Source organism: Schistocerca piceifrons, chromosome 1 (assembly GCF_021461385.2).
Source record: "Schistocerca piceifrons isolate TAMUIC-IGC-003096 chromosome 1, iqSchPice1.1, whole genome shotgun sequence".
NCBI lineage: Eukaryota > Metazoa > Arthropoda > Insecta > Orthoptera > Acrididae > Schistocerca > Schistocerca piceifrons.
This window is the reverse complement of record NC_060138.1, coordinates 830,362,773-830,383,564: the sequence shown is the minus strand read 5'-3', so window position 1 is coordinate 830,383,564 and position 20,792 is coordinate 830,362,773. Positions and strand designations below refer to the sequence as shown.

Below are 20,792 nucleotides of genomic sequence, written 5' to 3'. Positions count from 1 at the left end.
TAAAGGTTGTCATAAGATATATAACATTCCTTAATTTTTGCAATGAGAAAAGAGAAAACTGAATTATGGAGACGGCATATTTGTTTAAATTCATCAATCGCATTCTAATTTTACATCATTATTATGTTATCCTTTACCATGTTGAGCAGTAATCAAGACAGACTCCCTGATAGCTTGCAGCACTGTTGCCAGCTTTCAACTGCAGTGCACTAACAGCTGCAAGCAAAAACAGAAGCCATCTACAGAGCTGTGACGACACTGAGGCATTGCCAAAGAGACATTTACAAAATTGCAAAATGTTAATGGTCGAGGCAATCCCACAAAGTTGCCATGCCCAGTCCACTGCAACTGTCAGGTATCAACTTACACCGACTCAGTTATAGAGTGTGACATTTTACCCCTACTATACTACTATTCTGCAGTTTGAAAAGCATTCATATTTTTATAATTTTGAACCTTCGAAGCAAGATGCTAATCTCTGCATCACTATGAAATCTTAACAACTATCTGATTATTTGTGCAAGGCTTTTTTTATTATAGTATACCTACTTCATTATGGAATTAGAATACAAGCATACATTACTTTAGCTTCAAAGACAAATGTAACTCATTTACTTACTGCTCTTTGATTTCCGTGTATTCTTCGGATTTTCCCATATCTGTTTCACTGGCTTCTTCCGTATCTAGAGAAGTAAAACAAAATAATTAGAAAATAACCATCTGTAAAGGAACAATAATTTTAATAAACACATCTGATGTTATCTTGCCATGTAAGATCCTTAGAGACGACTGTACCACAACCTCGTGAAGAAAGGAGAAGACACTAACTGTAACACTGCTTATGGCACAATTCCTGCATACACCAAGCAAAGACCAACAGATCAAATAAGAATGTGGATGATCTAATTCAGTACTAAGTGGGAAAAAAATTCATATCTGAAGAAGAAATAGGCTCCCCTATATTTGTAAGTTGGCACTCATGACACAGACCTCACATTGCAGGTTAATTAACTGCTAACAAGCAAACATTACCAAATGTCACTATGCAATCTTGATGAAACCTGGCAGGTGTGCAGAGGAGTTCAACACACCTTTTTTGGTTTATGTCCAGTTTTATTTTTTAGGGGTGAAACACAACATGACAGGTAATTTGGCATTTTAAGTTTAGAGGGAACATCTCTGAAATGATGATATATAAAAACTGTTCGTAAGTAATTAATGTTCTTCAAAACTATATAATAAACCTACGTAACAATTTGAAATTTTGCAAAATACGTGACAACCACAAATTAATTTTGAAAAATGAAAACTTTTGTTACAACATAAATTAGAGAGGCTTTCAAGCCACATACATCCCTTTATAATAAAGCTGGAACCTGAAACACTATTTCTCAAAAATAAACTGTACATAATGTGCTGTCTAAGTACTTTCAACATACCTAATTAAAATATCTAAATAATCATTACTATTCTAATTATTTATTTTACTTTTATTTGTTTTATGTCTTAAGTTGTTATTTTATGTTTGAAATTCATAGCTTTTTGTTTTTCAATTCACTGTTTCACGTATTGTAAACTGGGACAAATTTGCCCCTTTTTTCCTCTTCAGCCTGGTTTTTTTATCCAATAATGCAAAAAAACGTTTTTGAAATCATCTTAAAACAAGAGTCTTGATCTCTAACTTTATAATCTGTTAACAGATTACAACTTGTGAATTTGTACATTTAAAAAAAATGTGCAAAGTTACCTGGCAAACTGGGAAACTTTGCAGCTGTGTTAAAATCTGTGGAAACCACTAAAAAATTACCGAAAAACAAGTTTAAAGCACTGAAAATTTCCACATTGGTATTAAATGCTTTAATGCAAAGATAGATAAAAGAGATACAGATAGGTACATACAAAATTTAAATCTTCTAAGTTGAAAGTTAAAAGCAAAGTTCAATATTTTCATAAGAAAAGAAAAATTTGCCTCGATTTCGATTGCAAGGATTGTTAATTATGTACGCAATGTCTTTTACATTCAGGGATGTTTCATCTGGCCCATATGGAAAGTAACAACATTTCTCCATCTCCTGTAGAAAGATATGACACCTCGAACTCCCCGATTCCGTAGAACTGAATAAGCTTGCCAACAAAATGCTTTGCTTGACAGTCCCCCCCCCCCCCCCCCCCTGAATTTTACTACAACAAACATTCCAAGCTTCAGTGTTAAGATGCTGGGTAGCTCCGGCATTAATTTAATTATGTTAACGAATGCCTGAATTACAATCCTCTTCACTGCAAAAAGAGAGATCAACTAATTCCTGGCTACCTAGTTCTTCCAAGGTTTAACATCTGTTCAGGTTCAAAGTCAATTTGTATCATGAAAAGAAAAGGCACAGAGGGATTCCTCTGAGTGTTCTTCCATCTAACACCTTGCCCCGCCCCACACCCCCAATTTGTTTCGTTACAGAGGTACTCTGACGAGATTGATGGTTCATCAAGTGTGATTCATTAACAGCTTCTCCTGTGACCATATCAGTTCTCCTTCTATTCAGTGTACCCTTATTTCTGCATCAGGCTCAAAGGTAATTTAAGAGTGAATCACTAATTCTTCATTACCACCAGCTCTCTATTCACCTATGATTCTAGAATAAACTATGTCCCTGATATGATGTTCAATTTCATTTTCTCTCCTTCGTCCAAAGCAAAGAGAAGTTTTGCCAACAGTTTGGGAAATGCACGTCTCTCAATCATCGTGGAACTAAATGAGTTCCTCATATTATAATCTGACAATATGGCTCTCCATTTCCCTTTACAGAAAACAAAGGCTGAAAAATACAGAGGTTGACACAGATGAGTGGATGCTGGAGGCAAGAACACAAACCGAACATCGTGAGTTCTGCATACCTTGGTATCTCCTATTGAACATTTGGGCCAGATGGATTTTTGCACATGGCACAACATGGAAAAACCACTTTTCAAAATGCAGAGCATCAAACCATCCACCTGCTGTATTGCCATATTTTGTTTCTTTTGGTCCTCCTAAAATCCATGTGTCCCATAACAGTTTTGAACGATAAATCACAAAAGGAGGAATTAGTTCTCCTGATGCCAAAGTTGCAAATATTAAAGAAACACTTGCTTTGGTAGAATTTATGACTTTCTGAATACTTGCAGCCCCCACGAAATAAAACTTTTTTTATGCTCTGTATCATCAATCAAATTTTTTTGTCATGGGATAATATGTGGGATAGAGGAATTCCTTCTAACGAGTCTTTCAGATTATTAAAGTATGCTTTAAGCTGTTCTATTCCAATGCTAGTTTTGGAATGGGAAATACTTTGGCACTTCATGAAGAAAGTATTTGTTAATGCCATTTCACAAAAGAACAGTACCAGTTACAGCCAGGTAAGTTATTTTTTAATTATAAAATCTGCTTCTTCATAGAATCCAAGAAATTTCTCATGATTAGTGGAAAAACCAGGGCACCCAAGAGGCATTCCCCAATCTGTACACACGAGAACTTGTTTGAGGATCTCTTCTTCACTACTCAGTGCAGTCTGATGCCCCGGTTTCTTTAAATGGAGACTCTTCACTTTGTTTTCAATTGTTCGAGGATTACTGACTCTTTTACTGTGTTTCAATTGTTCACTTGCTTATTAATCACTGTAGAGCTTTAGTGTACCGTAGTCACAAGTTTGATGCCTGAGCGCTCCCAGTTTCGTTCTAATAAGTCTCAGCACTCTAATAATCTGTACAAAGACTCAAAAATCCTTGATTAAAAAAGTGTGAAAGAGGTCAGAAAAAGGCAAAATTCTAGGTTGCCAAAGTTGTCCCATTTACACCAAGCTTGCCAGTGCAACATTGCCAGTTATGTTACTGTACTACAACATCACACAATTTTATTTCTGACAGAGATTCTGAAACCTAATTATATACCACACAGAACAAATGAAGTCGTTTTCACTTATACTAGAATGAGTGGACAGGGTGAGACGCTTTTGTAGATTACCTGAAAATGCGTTTTCCACAAGCGGAAAGAAAAAATAACGGTCAGTCTAGATCGAGAATTCAAGAATACCTTTTTGAATCCTCATATGTCCTGGTTGTTTGTTTGTTTTTGTTTTAGGGCGCAAAAACAACTGGGGTCATACACGCCCAAGTCAAAACTATAGAACTCGAAGAAAAAAACCGACTATACAGCAATCCCAACTGACATAACAGAAGACAGCTAAATGCAGGCACGAGGGAAAAGGGCTAAAAAAGACACCATACAGAAACAGAGGTCCAAAACTAAAAATTAAATGGCCTCTGCCATATTCCTTTGGCAGATAAAAAGTAAAACGCAGTCAACAGCCCACACGCCATTTGCTAAAATGGCTGATAACTCAGATGGCAAACACAAATGGGAACGTAAAAGGTCAAAAAACGAGTATTCCATCAGTAAGTGGTAGATAGTTAAAACTTGGGCGCAATGTGTACAAAGTGGTGGGGTAGCGCCACTTAGCAAATGACAATGGCTAAAAAGTCAGTGCCTAATATGCAGCCGAGTTAAAAGAGAGATCAACCTTCTGGCAGGAGGGCCAGGAGGAGGTCGTCCAAACCACTGGGAAAGGCTTAATAAGCTGGAGCTTATTCCTGTGAAGGGAGAACCACTGGCAATGCCAAAGGGATGCCTCCTCCTGACAGACGGCAACACAGAGGTCTTTGGAGGGAATACAGGTACTTGAGGGCTGAGGTACTAGGACCGCAGCTTTGGCAGCAGTGTCAGCAGCCTCGTTTCTTGGCAAACCGATATGACCAGGAACCCACAGAAACATCACACTGGCTCCATCAAGAGTAAGCAGGTGACTGTTTTCTTGGACCAGCTGCACTAAGGGATGGGCAGTGTACAGCACACAAAGGCTGGAAAGGGCACAGAGAGTTAGTGGAGGACGCAATTGAAAAGGCTGTGTCGCTGGATGTACTCCGTGGCCTGATACAAGGCAAAGAGCTTGGCTGTAAATTTGGAGGAGTGTGCCGGAAGCCGATATCTAAAGACATGGGTGCCAATGACGAAGGCACACCTGACCCCACAGTCAGTCCTAGAGCCATCAATGCATACAACAAAGGTACTACAACTGAAGGCGATAGACTGAAGCCGGAGTAGTGTCCTTAGGAAGCAAATGAAGGACAAGGTTAACATGCGCCACTTCAAAAGCCAAGGTGGCAAAGGGTTCACACCCACTGGGAAAGGTGCAGGTAGTGTGAAGTTAAGTCGCTGTAGCAAGTGCCGAAAGTGGACTCTGCTGGGGAGAAAGTTACGGCAATAGGACAGTGGTAATTCACCACCTTCAGCATACAGACACTCAACCAGACTGGTGTAAAAGGCGCCTGTGGCTAAAGGGATGCCACAATGGTGGATAGTGTTGAGATGACATAAGAGGGATGGGCGTGCAGACGCATAAACAAAGCATCCATAGTCTAGTTTCGAATGGACAAGGGATTGGTACAAACGGAGGAGGGTTGTTCGATCGGCACCCCAGGAAGCACCATTGAGGACATGTAGGACATTGAGGAAGCGCATACAGTGGGCTGCCAGGTGAGAGACATGGGAGGACCAATAAAGTTTCCTATCGAGCACAAGCCCCAGGAATTTCTTAGTTTCAACAAATGGAAGGGCAAGAGACCCAAGATGTAAACATGGTAGGAGAAACCACTTGCTTCGCCAGAAGTTCATACAGACAGTTTTGTCAGTGGAAAAGCAAAAGTCATTGTCAATGCTCCAGGAGTAAAGACGATCAAGACACCACTGAAGACACTGCTCAGTGAGACAGGTCCATGGAGAACAGTAATAGATGGCAAAATCATCAACAAAAAGGGAGCCGGTGATGACCGCTGGGAGACAGGCCATGATAGGGATAATGGCGATAGCAAACAGGACAACACTCAGGACGGAACCCTGAGGTACACCATTCTCTGGATAAAAGTGTCTAACAAGGCAGAACCCACACGCACCCTGAAAACTCTATCTTTTAAAAATGCCTGAAGAAAACAGGGCAGGCAGCCACAGAAGCCCCAAGTGTAAAGAGTTCTCCAGCAGGTGTCATAGGCCTTTTCCAAATCGAAAACACAGTCATAGTCTAGGATTTCCACAGAAAACCATTCATGATATGGGTGGGCAAAGTAACGAGATGGTCAACTGCAGAACGCCGTGACCAAAATCCACACTGTGCATTCGTCAGTAAATTGCAAGACTCTAACTACCATACCAGCCGGGCATGAATCAGGTGTTCCATCACCTTGCAATCACGGCTGGTAAGAGAGATGGGGCGGTAGCTAAAAGAAATGATTTTGTCTGTACCGGACTTAGGTATGGGTATGACGGTGGTTTCATGCCAGCATCCAGGGAATGTGCCCTCTGCCCAGGTGCAGTTGTACATATTAAGCAGAGAGTGCTTGCCCTGAAGAGAAAAGTGCTGCAACATTTGAATGTGGATGGCTTCTGGCCCTGGGGCAGAGGATCGGGATGAACTGAGCTCCCTCATAGTAAAGGCGGCACTGTAGAACTCACGATTCAGAGAAGAGAAGGGTATGCCCCAGCCTCCTCCGCTTGTTTCCGATGGAGGAAGGCAGGGTGATAGTGGGAAGAGCTCAAAATATCCACAAAATGGTGGCCCAAGTTGTTGGAGATAGCAATAGGGTCCACAATAACATCATCTGCTACTGTGAGACCGGAAATGGGGGAATGGATCTTAGTCCCAGAGTACCATCGGAGGTTGGCCCACACGGCACAGGAAGGGGTGGAACTGTTAAAAGAACTAGTGAATGAAATCCAGCTAGCTTGTTTGCTATCCTGAAGAACACAAGGACACTTTGCACTCATCTGTTTTTAATGACTGCAGTTTGCCACCGTATGATGATGGCTAAAAACGCGGAGAGCACTTCTCCGTGTGTGAATGACATTGCGGCATGCCTCAGTCCACCAAGGGACAGGTACATGACGTGGTAAAGAGGCAGTGCGAGGAATGGAACGTTCTGCAGCAATAAGGATAACATTGGTGAGATAGTCTACCTGATCATCACAACTGGGGAAATCACGTTCTTCGAAGGTTGCAATGCAGGATTATAGCTGACAGCCAGCCTTAAGAAGTTGCCACTCAGGCGTGCATGTGGATGGGGTAGGAGTCAGCAAACGAATAGCACACGGGAAATGGTCGCGGTCAGAAAGAACAAACCACTCAAGATGAGGGGCAAGCAGGGCAGTGCACAAGGACAGGTCCAAATTGGTATAGGTGTGAGGAGTCGAAAGAAAAGTGGGTGCTGCAGTGTTAAGGCAGCAGAGGTTAAGTTAGTTAAGACGGTCAGCCAAGAGGGCACCTCTCTGACAGGTCCTGGGAGAACACCAAAGGGGATGATGTGCATCAAAGTCACTGAGTAGCAAAAATGCGGGAGGTAGCTGCCCAATAAGCTGAAGGAAGTCTGCCCGGGTGACATCAAATGAAGGAGGGATATAAATGGTACAGCGGGCAAAGTCAGGTGGGGAAGTAAAAGGCGAACTGCAACAGCTTGAAGACGGTTAGTCAGAGAGAGGGGTTGACTATGAATGTAATCCCGTATGAGCAGTATAATGCCCCATGAGATGGAATGCAGACCTCTGGGAAGATCAATTCGTTTCCTGAAGGCAGAGTACAAAGGGACACCAAAAGCAGCTGTAAATCCTCTTTGTGGGACCAAAGGCCGTGAATGTTCCATTGGAAGACAGTCATGATGAGGAAAGAGATGTAGGGATGTCAACTCGGCGGCCACTGACTGACAGCTGGTGTAGAGTGACTGCTACAGGGCACAGAAGCAGGAGGACCCTGCTCCAAGGGGTCCACAGACGCATTGGCATGCTTGTGCGGTCCGTCTGTGGAGTCCAACTGTTGGTGGTGCGCACCAGCAAGATTGAGGCTGGCCGGGCTAAGGTACCACGTGGTGACACCACCTAAGAGGATCTTCGAGTTGGCGAAGGAGAAGACCATTTGCCTTTGGTAGACTTCTTTGAGCCCTTCCAGTTAGAGGAAGACTTGGATGGTGTTTGGCTGGAGGGATGGAGGAAGTCTTCACATGAGAACTACTCCTGTCCTTTCCAGCCTATTGGTTGTGCAGCTGGTGGCTGCGCCCCTGAGGTGAGAGTTTGACAAATTGTTGCACAGCCGTACGGGGGGATGGCGATGTTACCTTGACACTGGGTGATTTCACAACCTCAGAGCTGAATTTGAGGTCGCGTGTCTGCGTGGCCAAGTCCTTCATGGAGTGACAGATAACAAGAACATAATTATAGGTGCCAGACTGAAGAAAACAGGGTTTGCGATTAGCCAGTAACTTGCTAGCTACCGGGTACAGCACTTTTTCCTTTACCCGACTCTCTTGGACAGTCCACTCATCAAGATACACGGGACAATCTCGAGAGAAGGCTGGAGGGACGCCATTGCAGTCGACACAGCGGGGAGGAGGAGGTGGACAATTGCCCACGTGCACATCCCTACCATAAGTGACACATTTGACTGGGTGTCGACAAGGCGTTCTAGTGTGGTTGAAATAATGACACTTTTAACAGCGCATTGGGTTCGGAATGTACAGCTGGAATATTATAATTTCAAAGCCTGCTTTGAGCTTGGATGGAAGCACCACTCTATCAAAGGTGAGAAAGAGAGTGCGGGTGAGCACTGAGGAGGAATCAATCTTTTTTAATTATACGATGGACGGCTATGACACACTGATCAGAGAGATAAGATTAGATTTTGGCCTCTATTAGACCACCGAGAAGCCTGGTGTAAATTACACCACATGGAGAATTCAAAGTTCTATGGGCCTCGACACAAACAGGGTAACCATGGAGAAGCGAGGAACCAAGCAGTAGTCATGCGTAAGAATCAGAAGAGGTCTCCAAAAGCTAAGTTCCATTCCATAGGCAGGCTTTCACAGGGCCAGCAATTGCATCAACACCTTTCTGAATAATAAACGGATTTCCCATGGCAAAGGACTGACCGTCTTCAGTACGTGACACCACGAGGAACCATGGCGCAGTGGGAAGGGGCTTTGAATCATTAGCCTCATTACGTTTGTGTTTTGTAGACATTGAGTGGGAAGATGATTGACTCATCGCGAGAAAATCCCCATGATTGCCAGTGTCTCCGATGGCACAGTCCTTCCAACTGGGGGCCCTAGGGGGCACACACACATTAGGTGATAGTTCACATCTCCCGAACACCTGACAGAGGGACCAATCAGCAATTTGGGAAGGTTACAGCTCAGGCAATCACCCCTCCCTGGGCCTGGCCTGTACCAGGGGTATGTGCTAACCCTACCTGTCTACCTGGGGCTGAGAATTACGCGTTACCCAGTCACCTGTTATGCGTGAGGCACGTGGGCCGGCCTTCAGGAGCGCACAAGGAGGAAGAAGAAAAAAAGAGTACTCTCAAACGCCAAAGCAGAGGAACGAGAGGAGAAGGGAAACAAAGAAAGGAAAAGTGAGCAACAGAATGCAGGACATCCTCAATAATACCCAGACATGTTTCCCAAGGAAGGGGAAAAAGAATAGCAAGAAGATAGACATGCAGCACAGAAGGAAAAAATGCTGCAACACTGCAAAGGCTGGGGCCCTGTGGTAGCCGAGCACAAACCTGCTAAAGAGTGGTGAGCCCCCTGGGAAAATATCAATATTTGGGAAATGCTTGACCATGTCAAAAAATATTTGGAAGATGCTTTCTTTCTCAGTGATGGAGCAATATCCGTATTATTGTTAGATTCTTGCGATGTTCAATGTGAAAGAACTATTTAGAGCATCGTACCAGAGGACAAGGAACTTGTTCATCTGGTGATCATATGGGATTTGACAGCACAGGTGGAGCCTTGGATGTATACAACTTTCAGTGTTAGAAGAACTTTGTGAGAAGACTTTTAGATCCAATGATGATATCAATTTCTATTTGAGAAACTATAATCACGGTGCAGTCATTAGTACAGAATCAATTCTCTTTGCAAAGGCTTATCAAAGCACTGAAATACGGCGACACAAATCATGGTATTTAGAGGATCACCAACGACAATTTGAAATCCTGCTGAATTCCATTTTATGTTGTCTTCTCCATCATGTAGGCCTACATTATGTGACGAAACTTCATTCCTTTTACTTGCACAGTGTAAAAAAAATCACTTTTTTAGGCATTCTTTATAGATTATCATTATTGTAATTATTTTCTATCATAACAATCAATTATTATTTTCAGTAAACAAAAATCACGTGTAAAAAACAATAAAAGCCATGAATTTAAAATGTAAAATGACAGTTCAAAACATAAAAGAAACACAAGTAAAATAAATAATTAGAATAGTAATGAATGTTTAGATATTTTAATTAGGTTTGTTGAAAATGCTCAGACAGCACATTGTGTAAAGCTTATTTTCCAAAAATGGTATTTCAGGCTCCAGCATTATTACACAGGAATGTATGTGGCCTGAAAGCTAATTTATTTTCATAACAAAAGTTTATATTTTCAAAAATTAATTAATGGTGGTACGAAATTTTGCAAAATTTCAAATTGTTACAAAAACTGATTACACAGTTTTCAGGAGCCTTAATTACATATCAACTTTTATATGAAAAACATTTTTATATATCATTTCAAAAATATTCCCTCTAAACCCGAAACGTCTAACTACTTTTTGGTGACTTTTACCCCTTAAAACTGTCATTCCATGTGAAATCAATCAATAATAAAAAAAGAAAAATGAGCCCTGATGATTTAGAATCTTTTGATATTTTCTACATATGAAAATAAGACAAAAGCCAATACTAAATTTTTTTTGACATATTGTTTTTGAATTATCACTTTTTAAAGCTCTTGAAATGGAGTGATTTTTGCCATGTTTTGAAATCTTAAATGGTCATATCTTGGAAAGTATTTGCGGTACAGACTTGAAATTTATACCATTTGACTCAGTTCATTACAGACCTTGAAAATATGATTTGCTTAACCAAATTCATAAAAATGCTAAATTTTCCCAAACAATTTTTTTTTTCAATTCTGAAAATTTCGAAATAGAAATTTTTTGTTTTGAAAAAATATATATTAGTTGTACACTACTTGTTAAAGTGTGTACCAAATGTCATGATGTCACTCCTAAGGGAACACATGGAAATAAATTTTATTTTACTGCTATTCGTGTTGACTATTGTATCTCAACTGCACTTTGTTTGCAATCTGGTTCCTTAAGCTGTTGTTAAAACAAAATACTGGAGAACTAATTAAGCACACATCATCCTTTTGAAATTGTACTTAACTATACCATGTAACAATTACCATCAATAATGTAAGGGATAGTATGCATTTTCCATTTTATGTAACTTAAGTTGCATTAGTTGTTGTGCATATTTATACGAGAGAGAGAGAGAGAGAGAGAGAGAGAGAGAGAGAGAGAGAGAGTGTGTGTGTGTGTACACACACATTTACTTCTATTGAATGTAATTCAATTCATTATAAATGAATTGTTGAGACCAAATTAGCAAAGCACACCAGGGGGCTTTGTGCATGTGTAGCTCTTTAGGCATATGAGCTCAAGGGATGAGGTGGCAGAAATCATCCAATAAAATGTTGAAAGGCACATGTTGAAATACACCAGCTACTAAGTGAAGTTTGTACTTATTCCGACATGAGAGGTTCAATGTTTTATTGGTAAACTAGGCATTTTTAAATCATGACAGTGGCGCGTTTGTGCCACTCTGTCACCTGAGAGTGTTCCTATAGAATGAAAATAGTGACTTGATATATGCACACACAACAACAGTCAAACTGGTTTTCTTAACACCCATATTAATCAATTGTGGGAGCACAACATGAGCAAATATTTACTTAATTTGAATTGTTTTAGAGGGGTAAAGCATATATGTCATCAGTCACTTCTACATGACAAATGATGAACATGCAGCATAAAAATAGAGCTTGGCAAGAAGTTACAGTTATTATAAAGCTGTATCATGCATTTACTCCGATGGGCAAACCTAAAGGTAAAGCAAAAACTGCTTCTGGCTTTTAAGGATTTTTATGTTCATAACATTCAATTGGGCCCATATGCTGCATCCTTTTGAACAGATTACAGGACTTGTTGTTTGTGCCTATGACAATAAACAGTGGACAGGGTTGCCTCAAGTGAAATTCCCTGATTTCCAGACAAGTTTTAGCATTTTTCCCTGGCAAATTTTGAAAACTCAAGGGTAAGTTAAGAGGTATGTTGACAATATGTCTTTGCAGCTATGGAACACGAAACAATAGCAGAAGTCAGGTAATATCTAAAATAAAAAACTTGCAAGCAGGTGGTGTTTCCCAATGTGAGAAAAAATCTTAAGTACTAACACCAACATCTTTTGTAATGAACTGTTTTTAGATGGAGAAAGCATGCCAAATGGTACATGTATTTCATGAAAACCAATGATGTCATTTCATTTCAATAAAACCAACACACATTTGGTGACAGAAATACCCATTTCCTTGGAGTCACATGACAGATTTAAAATACCTTCACTGATCTCAGGAATAACCTCAGAAAGATGTAGGCCTCTTAAAAGAAGTGTATAAGGCGGGGAAGAATTGTGTAAACAACCACTGCAGATGGTTGCCAATAAAATATTGGATCTACTATGTTCGTTATTGTCGGTTATTATCCACTGTGGTATACCTATTATTTTACAAGTATTTTATGACATTTCTTTTGAGAAATATACTAATATATAGTGTTCAAACTGCCAGCGACACAATTTTCTTCCCCATACTTTCCAATATGTTAACAAGGCTACTTTTGAAGTGCCAAAATGTACTAGAACAAATAAAATGTCTATAAAACACCACACTGTACAACATACTTGGGGATGAGAGAGTCTGCATTCCGGAAATCTACCGTCCATGGCCTCTGGCCTGCTGAAGAGCATCGCAGTCCTGGGTCCACTAATAAACCATGAAAATCCACTGTGTTACGCCACACACAAACAGACCCGGCCTGTGGGCAGATCGGTAAGACTAGATCTGACAGGCAGGGCCTACACATTAGTGGGAGCCTAACAGCTTCAGATCGGCAGGCCCGATCCATTACAGGGAAGACAAGAACGAGATTTTTTCCAGTGTCTCCTCCCCCCCCCCCCCCCCCCAAATTTCCCTGATGTGTTTCAAACACTCCGGTTTCCAGAACCTGAAGCAATCCTGGTTGATGCCTTCTGTGCTATACAGTGATGAATAAGGAGAAGTAAACCTTTTATTTCCACATCACTGTGGACCAAATCTTTCTTTTTCACAACTTAGAAGATTAGATAAATTGGCTGTAATAAAAAAACTTTGTACTTTGCAAATTAAATTCCTCAACCGCCACTGGAACAACATATAAACTATTAGATGTACAGTTGCGCAAGAGCGTGCCATTACATCAAGGATGTCATTACTGCTTGGGGGGAAATAGGTTATATTATTTCAAAGGAAAGTGCAATACATAAAATTAAGCAAGTGTCCAATTTTGCCAATGCTTTGACCTGTAACACCATCAAGATGATACTTGTACGGCAACCATATTTCAGTTCAGCTAAAAACTAATTTTGGGGGGGGGGGGGGGGGGAGGAAGGGCAGGGAGGGAGAGGAAGTAGATGGTCTTGGGTGGTGACATGCTAAATATACAGTAACAATGTCACCATTCTAAAACCATACTAAAAAATAAACATGAAAAACATGAAATCCTTAAGAATAAACCGAACAAAAATTTAAAAATGAAAAAAAATCTGGAATCTAACATTTCATTTGACCGATATAGCTCTAAGGATAGTAACGATACCAGACACATCCCCCTGCCTCCCCCCCCTCCCCATCCCACACACACACACACAAAAATAACCATCACTGAAAACATTGCCACATACACCTGTACCTGGTTTGAGAAGCAGAAACTTGGCTCAACATCATAATTTCCATGCACTGCAAACACTTTACACATTCCACCAAGCTGTTATATAACTGGAGAACTTTAATTGCGTAAGCCATATTGTCGTCCATAAGAGCAACTAACCAATGACTAGTAAACTTTGTTTTAACATCCACATATAGTAAAAAAAAAGTTTTGTAACTATGAACAACGCAATCAAACAATTTAGAAACCTACATCACACACTAGAATGTGCCACGACTTGCTCCAGTTCACACCTTTGGCAAGCACAAACTATTTCTAACACGCTGCGCCTCAGTGATGTCACAGCTAAGACAGGTCAAACCAAATGGGTGAAATAGGACCCTTCAATTGACTCTAATGTTAGACTGTAATAAGATGGTTAGTGGATCACCATAACATCTTACTTGTTGAAAATGAGTAAAAAAATCTCTCTACAAGGCACTCAAATAACAGCTACATCATTGTTTAATTAATAATACTGAATATTGTTGTTTAATTAATAATACTGAATCATATTAACGTGTCTGTGAAATGATGGCATAATTAACTAAATTATTTGTAGTCTCTTCGTAGTATGTGTTGTTACAGTGCATGTTAAAATATCGTCACACTTAACATTTGAAAGCTGAATGTTAATTTCAGTTTTAAGTGTGTGATTGTAATAATGTACTAAACTGATTATCATTAAATAAAAAATACCACTTTGACTGTTACTTGATTTTTAACATATTACACCTTAGTTACAAGTCAAAGGCCTAGCAAACTAATGCACAAGGTGCTGCGCTTATCATAAAATGAAATTAATTTTAGTATGTTCCTGCTGGAGCACGATCATGGAATTTGGCACACACATTAACAAATAATGAGTGAATAACCTTTTTTTTTTTTCAAAACAAAAAATATAATTTGGAAATTTACAAAAATTAAAAAACAATTTCATTTGGGAAAATGCAGCATTGTAATGGATATCATAAATTAGCATATACTACCAAAGGTTATAAGAATGTGAATAAAATGGTACAAATTTTAGGTCTGTAAGTCAAGGAGATATAGTGATTAACATTGCGCTTAATTTAGGAAGTTTTTGAAACTAATAACTCAGAACTGAAAGGTCCAAAAAAAATTTTTTTTATTTAATTTGTGATTTTTCTTACAACCAAATTATCAAAATTTGATACATCAAGAACCAGACCATAGGTTGATTTTGCATGGACTGACCCACACATAAAATTGGGCACAAACAAAAATATATGTATTGCACTATTTTGCCCTATCTACACATCCACCAAGTTTCATCAAGACTGTTTATTGCCACTTGTGCACATATAACATTAGAAAATGTTAGATGTAGAGAAAGGCACAACACTGGTACAGTACTAAAATATTTGCCTTCCATCACAAAAAGAAGCTTTTCAGGTTATTACAACATACAATTTAAAAATATTATATAATAGGCCCTATATGGGGAACTGGTTGATATTTCACATCTCCTACTGTAAAATCTCTATAGCATCTTTAACATGTAGAGTGGTAGTTCTATCAACAGAGAGGTAGGGAGGTTAGAGATAAGCACCCAGTCAACAATCAAGTCATTAAAGAATGAGCGGGAGCTCAGATTTAAGAAAGGAGAGGAAAATAAATTAGTTGTGTCCTTTTCATAGGACCCAACCAACATTTGTCTTGAGAAAGCCATAAAAAAACCTACATCAGGAGGGCCACAAAGAGTCTGAACTCTCTTCTTGAATGTGAGTTTTCTTGGCCACCTCACTCCATAGGAGATAAAAGCAGACAGCAAATGCGAAAAGAGAAGAAATTTTACAGATGCGCAGTAAAAAAATAAAATCGACGTGAACGTCATCCCTCAAAGGAAAAGGATTGGAATTTCAACGTTTCTCTTCCAGAACACATGTATAAGCCTTCACCTTTTCCTGCACCCACTTCCTCACACCATAAGAAGAGAGAAAGAAAGGCAGAAAGCTTTTTCTACAATTATTCTGTAACACTAGGCAGTAGGCACATGCTTTCATGTCAAATGTTGGGTGTACCTGTAAGTTAAGAATCCATATGACACTCTTCTGCTAATAACAGTATTATTTGTCTTGACTGGGTAACATATGCCTAATGCTCTACTACAAAGCAACCATGGAATTTAGCAGTTCATTTCACTCTACAATAAATCACGATTTAAGTTACTCTATAAACTTTAATACAATACCATAGTATGGTACTCCTAGGCTTAATATCTATCTAAACTATCTACATGGAAGTTTTATATTAATATACCGGTATGCCTAAAATTCATAAGAGCTTCGTCAGTTATTCAGAACCTAGATTAATAATGCATGACACGTGAACATCCACTGATAAATGCTGACCCTCACTGACAATCTTATAGAAGAATAACATCAATTTACAAAACTGTTGATCACGCCAGAGGTCGAACCCAAATACCGTTTTAAGACCGTTTACAATTTAAGATAGCTTTAGTCTGATCGGGAATTACCGGTCTGTTACTGCACAACAAATTAAATCACTGGAATATTATGAAAAGTAAAAAGATTTAATTTGCCACAGAAGCTTTAATCAAGTCCTGTATAAGCCAGCTGCCTTACAAACTGGTTTTGTCAATCATCCGCTATCGTATTATTACCTTCATCGCTTTCATCGTGCTCGTCATTCTCTCTGTCGTCGTCCAAATCATCGTCGTTGTCATCTTCAAAATCATATTCGTCGTGTACGTACGCTGGCGAATATGAAGGTCCATGATGAGACATTTTGTAGAATGTGTCAAAATATCCCACTACGTACAAGTAACTGTTTATGTGATACACAGGGGACGGTGAAATATTTTATAAAAATGCCAGCGTAAACAGGCATTCTTTTTATTACAATGTTCGTGGCCCATAACAGTAAATCCTGACACAACACACAGCCAGCCTAAACATATCTATGTTCCCATCGTTCTACACACTTAAAATCTATACTGAACCTAGCATCCATCTCCTAATTTCAATCTGACAAAATCCATACTGCAACAACATTACCGCCTCAAGCTCGGAACCAAAACTAACGCTTTCACTGTTTAAATCACAGATGATAGCAACATATACAAACGAGTGAATTGTCTCTGACCCCAGTTACAATTACAGAAATCGACTCACGATATGATTGGGAGAGATTTTTCATTGACTACAACAATATAGATTACATATTTTACCATGGTATTTATTTTCTACACAAATTGCAAAAAATTAAAAATTTTACGCATTATATCAAATAAAATTAAAATTCAAGTATTCGTCATTTTTTGTGCTCAAATAAATACTCCAACACATAAATGCCGGTCCAAACGCAACGATCTGTCTGCACAGCAAACCTAAAGCCACATCTACACTGGGTGTGAAACAATCTAGAAACAATGTTCACAATATTGTTTGCTACTTCTGCTTTACTATCGATGTTCGCAACGTGTATTGTATTGAATTTTTTATGGTCATTGAGGCTGAGAGTTCACTGGAGCGGTATTCGTCGAACAAGTTAGGAGACGCTGTATGACTGCACGAGTCCGACTAAAACATGTAACGGCATTGGTACGCGTCCACTGCATAGTGCACACGAACGGCAGCCATAGAGGAAACAGGGTGCAAACAACTGCAGACGTTGGTACAATGGATTGAGGCCTCTCGTCTGGGCTCCCGAGCTCATATTTGGGTTATTCCAGCGACTGGCAGAGAAGGCTGAGAAGACCAGCCTTGCGTATGGAGCCTCAACGAAGCTCACAATCTGCAGAGTTGTTCCCAGAATAGAACGGTGACCTTTGGTTCTGAGCCTAGTAGGGCTGAACCAGAGACTTCGAAGGTTATGTTACAAGCTAGGCTGCGACTTCCTGGATATGCAGCATAGGGTTGATGTGCACTATACACCAGAGGCTGCTACTCAGGTAGTTGACTGCGTGTGTGGTGCACAGAAGGATTTTTCGGATTAGGTGACCCCCCCCCCCTCCCCACAATCCAACCCATATAACGATAACTGTTGGAAAAGCCAGAAGTATCAGTGAAAGATCATAAGAAATGCCTCCCACTGGCGAGAGTATTAAAATCCCAGTGGTTAACTGCCAGTGCATTCACAACAAAGTACCAGACTTCGAAGCGCACCTGAAAAGCAGTGAAGCCCACATAATTCTAGGTACCAAAAAGCTGGTTGAAACCTGAAATTGATAGCAGTGAGATTTTTGGAGAAAACTCAGTATATATCGAAAGGTTAGGCTAATGGGAAATGGAGGTAGTGTATTCGTCATAGTAGACAAGAACCCCAAATCCACTGAGATAGAAGTTCAAGCTACAAACAAGATTGGGCACGACTCAATATCAGGAGTGGGCATAAAATGGTAATACTGTAATCATCAGTGGAGACTTCAATCATCTAGCTATCAATTGAGAAAGTTAGTTTTGTTTGTAGTGGTCATGATAAGACAGTGTGTGAAACATTACTAAATGCCTTCTCTGAAAACTATGAACATATAGTTTGGAACCCTACTTGTGATGGAAATGTATTGGATATAATGGCGACAAACAGAACTTACTTCTTTGAGAATGTCCACAATGAAACTGGTATCAGTGACCATGACGCGGTCATGGCATCAATGATTACCAAAGTACAAAGGGCAAGTAAAAAAAGTAGAAAGAATTGTGTGTTCCATAAACTAGATACAAAGTCAATAGCGTCATATCTCAATGAGGAACCCAAAAATTTCAGCTCATGGCAGGAGCATGTAGAGGAACTAGACTAGTTGACCATGCACTGGATAGATATGCACCCAGCAAAACCGTTCATAGTGGGAGGGAACCTCCATGATACACAATCAGTGTAAAGAAACTTCTGGAGAAACAAAGACTGCAGCATAATATGTGTAAAACAAAGCATAGGGCTATATGTGGATAGATGCTGAACAAAAAGCATTTGGCTGTCAAGAGAGCAATGCGCGATGTCTTCAGTGACTGCTTCAGCATAATATTGTCAAATGATCCCTCACAGGTAAAGGCTGTTGGTGGCACCAAAGCTAGTGTCCAGTCCCTTCTTAAGGAAACATGAACTGAAACTGAGGGTAGCAAAGCAAAAGCTGAAATGATTAACTCTGTTTTCAAATTTCCTTAACAAAGGAGATTTGCCTCAATTTAATCCTTGTACCGCTGAAAAAATGAATGAAAGAAGTATGTGTGTCATGGCGTTGAGAAACAGCTGAAAGTGTTAAAGCTGAACAAAGCTCCAGGACCTGCTGGAATCGCTGTCAGATTCTATACTGAATTTGCACCCGAGTTAGCCCTTCTTCTGACTATAATCTATTGTAGCTCCTTTATACAAAAAACTGTGCCCAGTTGTTGGAAAAAAGCACAGGTCACACCCTTCTGCAAGAAGGGTAGTAGAAGTGACCCACAAAACTATCGTCCAATATCCTTGTCATTGATTTGTTGTAGAATCTTAGAACATATTCCGAGCTCAAACATAATGAGGTATCTTGAACAGAATGACCACCTCACTGCCAACCGGCATGGATTTTGAAAACATCGATCACTGACACTTTTATCATGTGACATACTGAAAGCTTTGGATCAAGACAGTCAGCTAGATGCTGTATTTCTTGATTTCCAAACAGCATTTGACTCCATACCACACCTATTCTTGTTGCGAAAAGTACAATCATATGGGGTACACAGTCAAGTTTGTGACTAGATTTAGGACTTTTTGGTAGGGAGAGCACAGTATGTCATCTTGGATGGAAAGTCATTGTTGGATGTAGAAGTAACTTCAGCTGTCTGCCTGAGAAGTGTGTTGCTACCCTTGCTGTTCATGTTGTATATTAATGACCTCGCAGACAATATTAATAGTAAAATCAGGCTTAATCAGGCTCTTAGCAATTGACGCAGTTATCTGTAATGCAGTACTATCTAGAAGAAGCTGCATAAATATTCAGTCACATCTTGATAAGATTTCAAAGTAGTGCACAGATTGGCAGCTCCCTTTAAATGTTCAGAAATGTAAAATTGTGCACTTCACAAAATGAAAAAATGTTGTATCGGATGAGTATAATATCAATGAGTCACTGTTGGAATTGGACAACTCATACAAATACCTGACTGTAACACTTTACTGGGATATGAAATGGAATGAGTACATAGGTTCAGTAGTGGGTAAAGCAAGTGGTAGACTTTGGTTTATTGGTAGAATACGGGGGAAGTGCAATCAGCCTACGAAGGAGATTACTTACAAACCACTCATGGGACCATCCTAGACTATTGCTCAAGTGTTCGAGACCTGTACCAAATAGAACTAACAGGATATATTAAGCTTATACAGAGAAGGGCAGCATGAATGGTCACAAGTTTGCTTGATCTGTGGGAGAGTGTCGCAGAGATACTGAAGGAACTGATATAGAAGACTCTTGGAGATAGGTGTACTATCCTGAGAAAGTCTATTAACAAAGTTTCAAGAACTGGCTTTAAATGGCAACTCTAGGAATATACTACAATCTCCTACATACAGCTCACATAGGGATCATGAGGATAAGATCAGAATAATAACTGCACACACAGAAACATTCTATCAATCATTCTTCCCACGTTCCATATGTGAATGGAATGGGAAGTCACCCTAATAACTGGTACAATTGGATGTGCCCTCTGCCATACGCTGGATGGTGGTTTGCAGAGTATAGATGTAGATGTAGAACATGGACCAAGTCAGTCGACTGACAGACGGACCCTATGAAATGGGATTGGTCAGACACAGTCAGTGCTTGTTTCTGTTTGTGTCTGTGTGTATTTTGTTCTTAATTACCAACTACATACATAGAGAAGTTTATAGGT

The 20,792-nt window shown here is 39.8% G+C and overlaps 1 protein-coding gene across 2 annotated transcripts in view; it reads right to left on the bottom strand.

Annotated features, from left to right (window-relative positions):
- Nucleotides 1-17,016, bottom strand: part of LOC124714625 (sin3 histone deacetylase corepressor complex component SDS3-like) — a 100,802-nt gene extending 83,786 nt beyond the window's left edge. For both annotated transcript variants that reach the window (XR_007005640.1, XM_047243038.1), the window contains exons 1-2: nucleotides 16,580-17,016; nucleotides 620-683 (exon numbers count right to left, since the gene is read on the bottom strand). Coding sequence is in view for 1 of the 2 variants with exons in the window: in XM_047243038.1 (XP_047098994.1) it covers nucleotides 620-683; nucleotides 16,580-16,703 (188 nt within the window). In the remaining variant the exon portion in view is untranslated. The remainder of the gene's footprint in view (nucleotides 1-619; nucleotides 684-16,579) is intronic.
- Nucleotides 17,017-20,792: the final 3,776 nt, after the last annotated feature.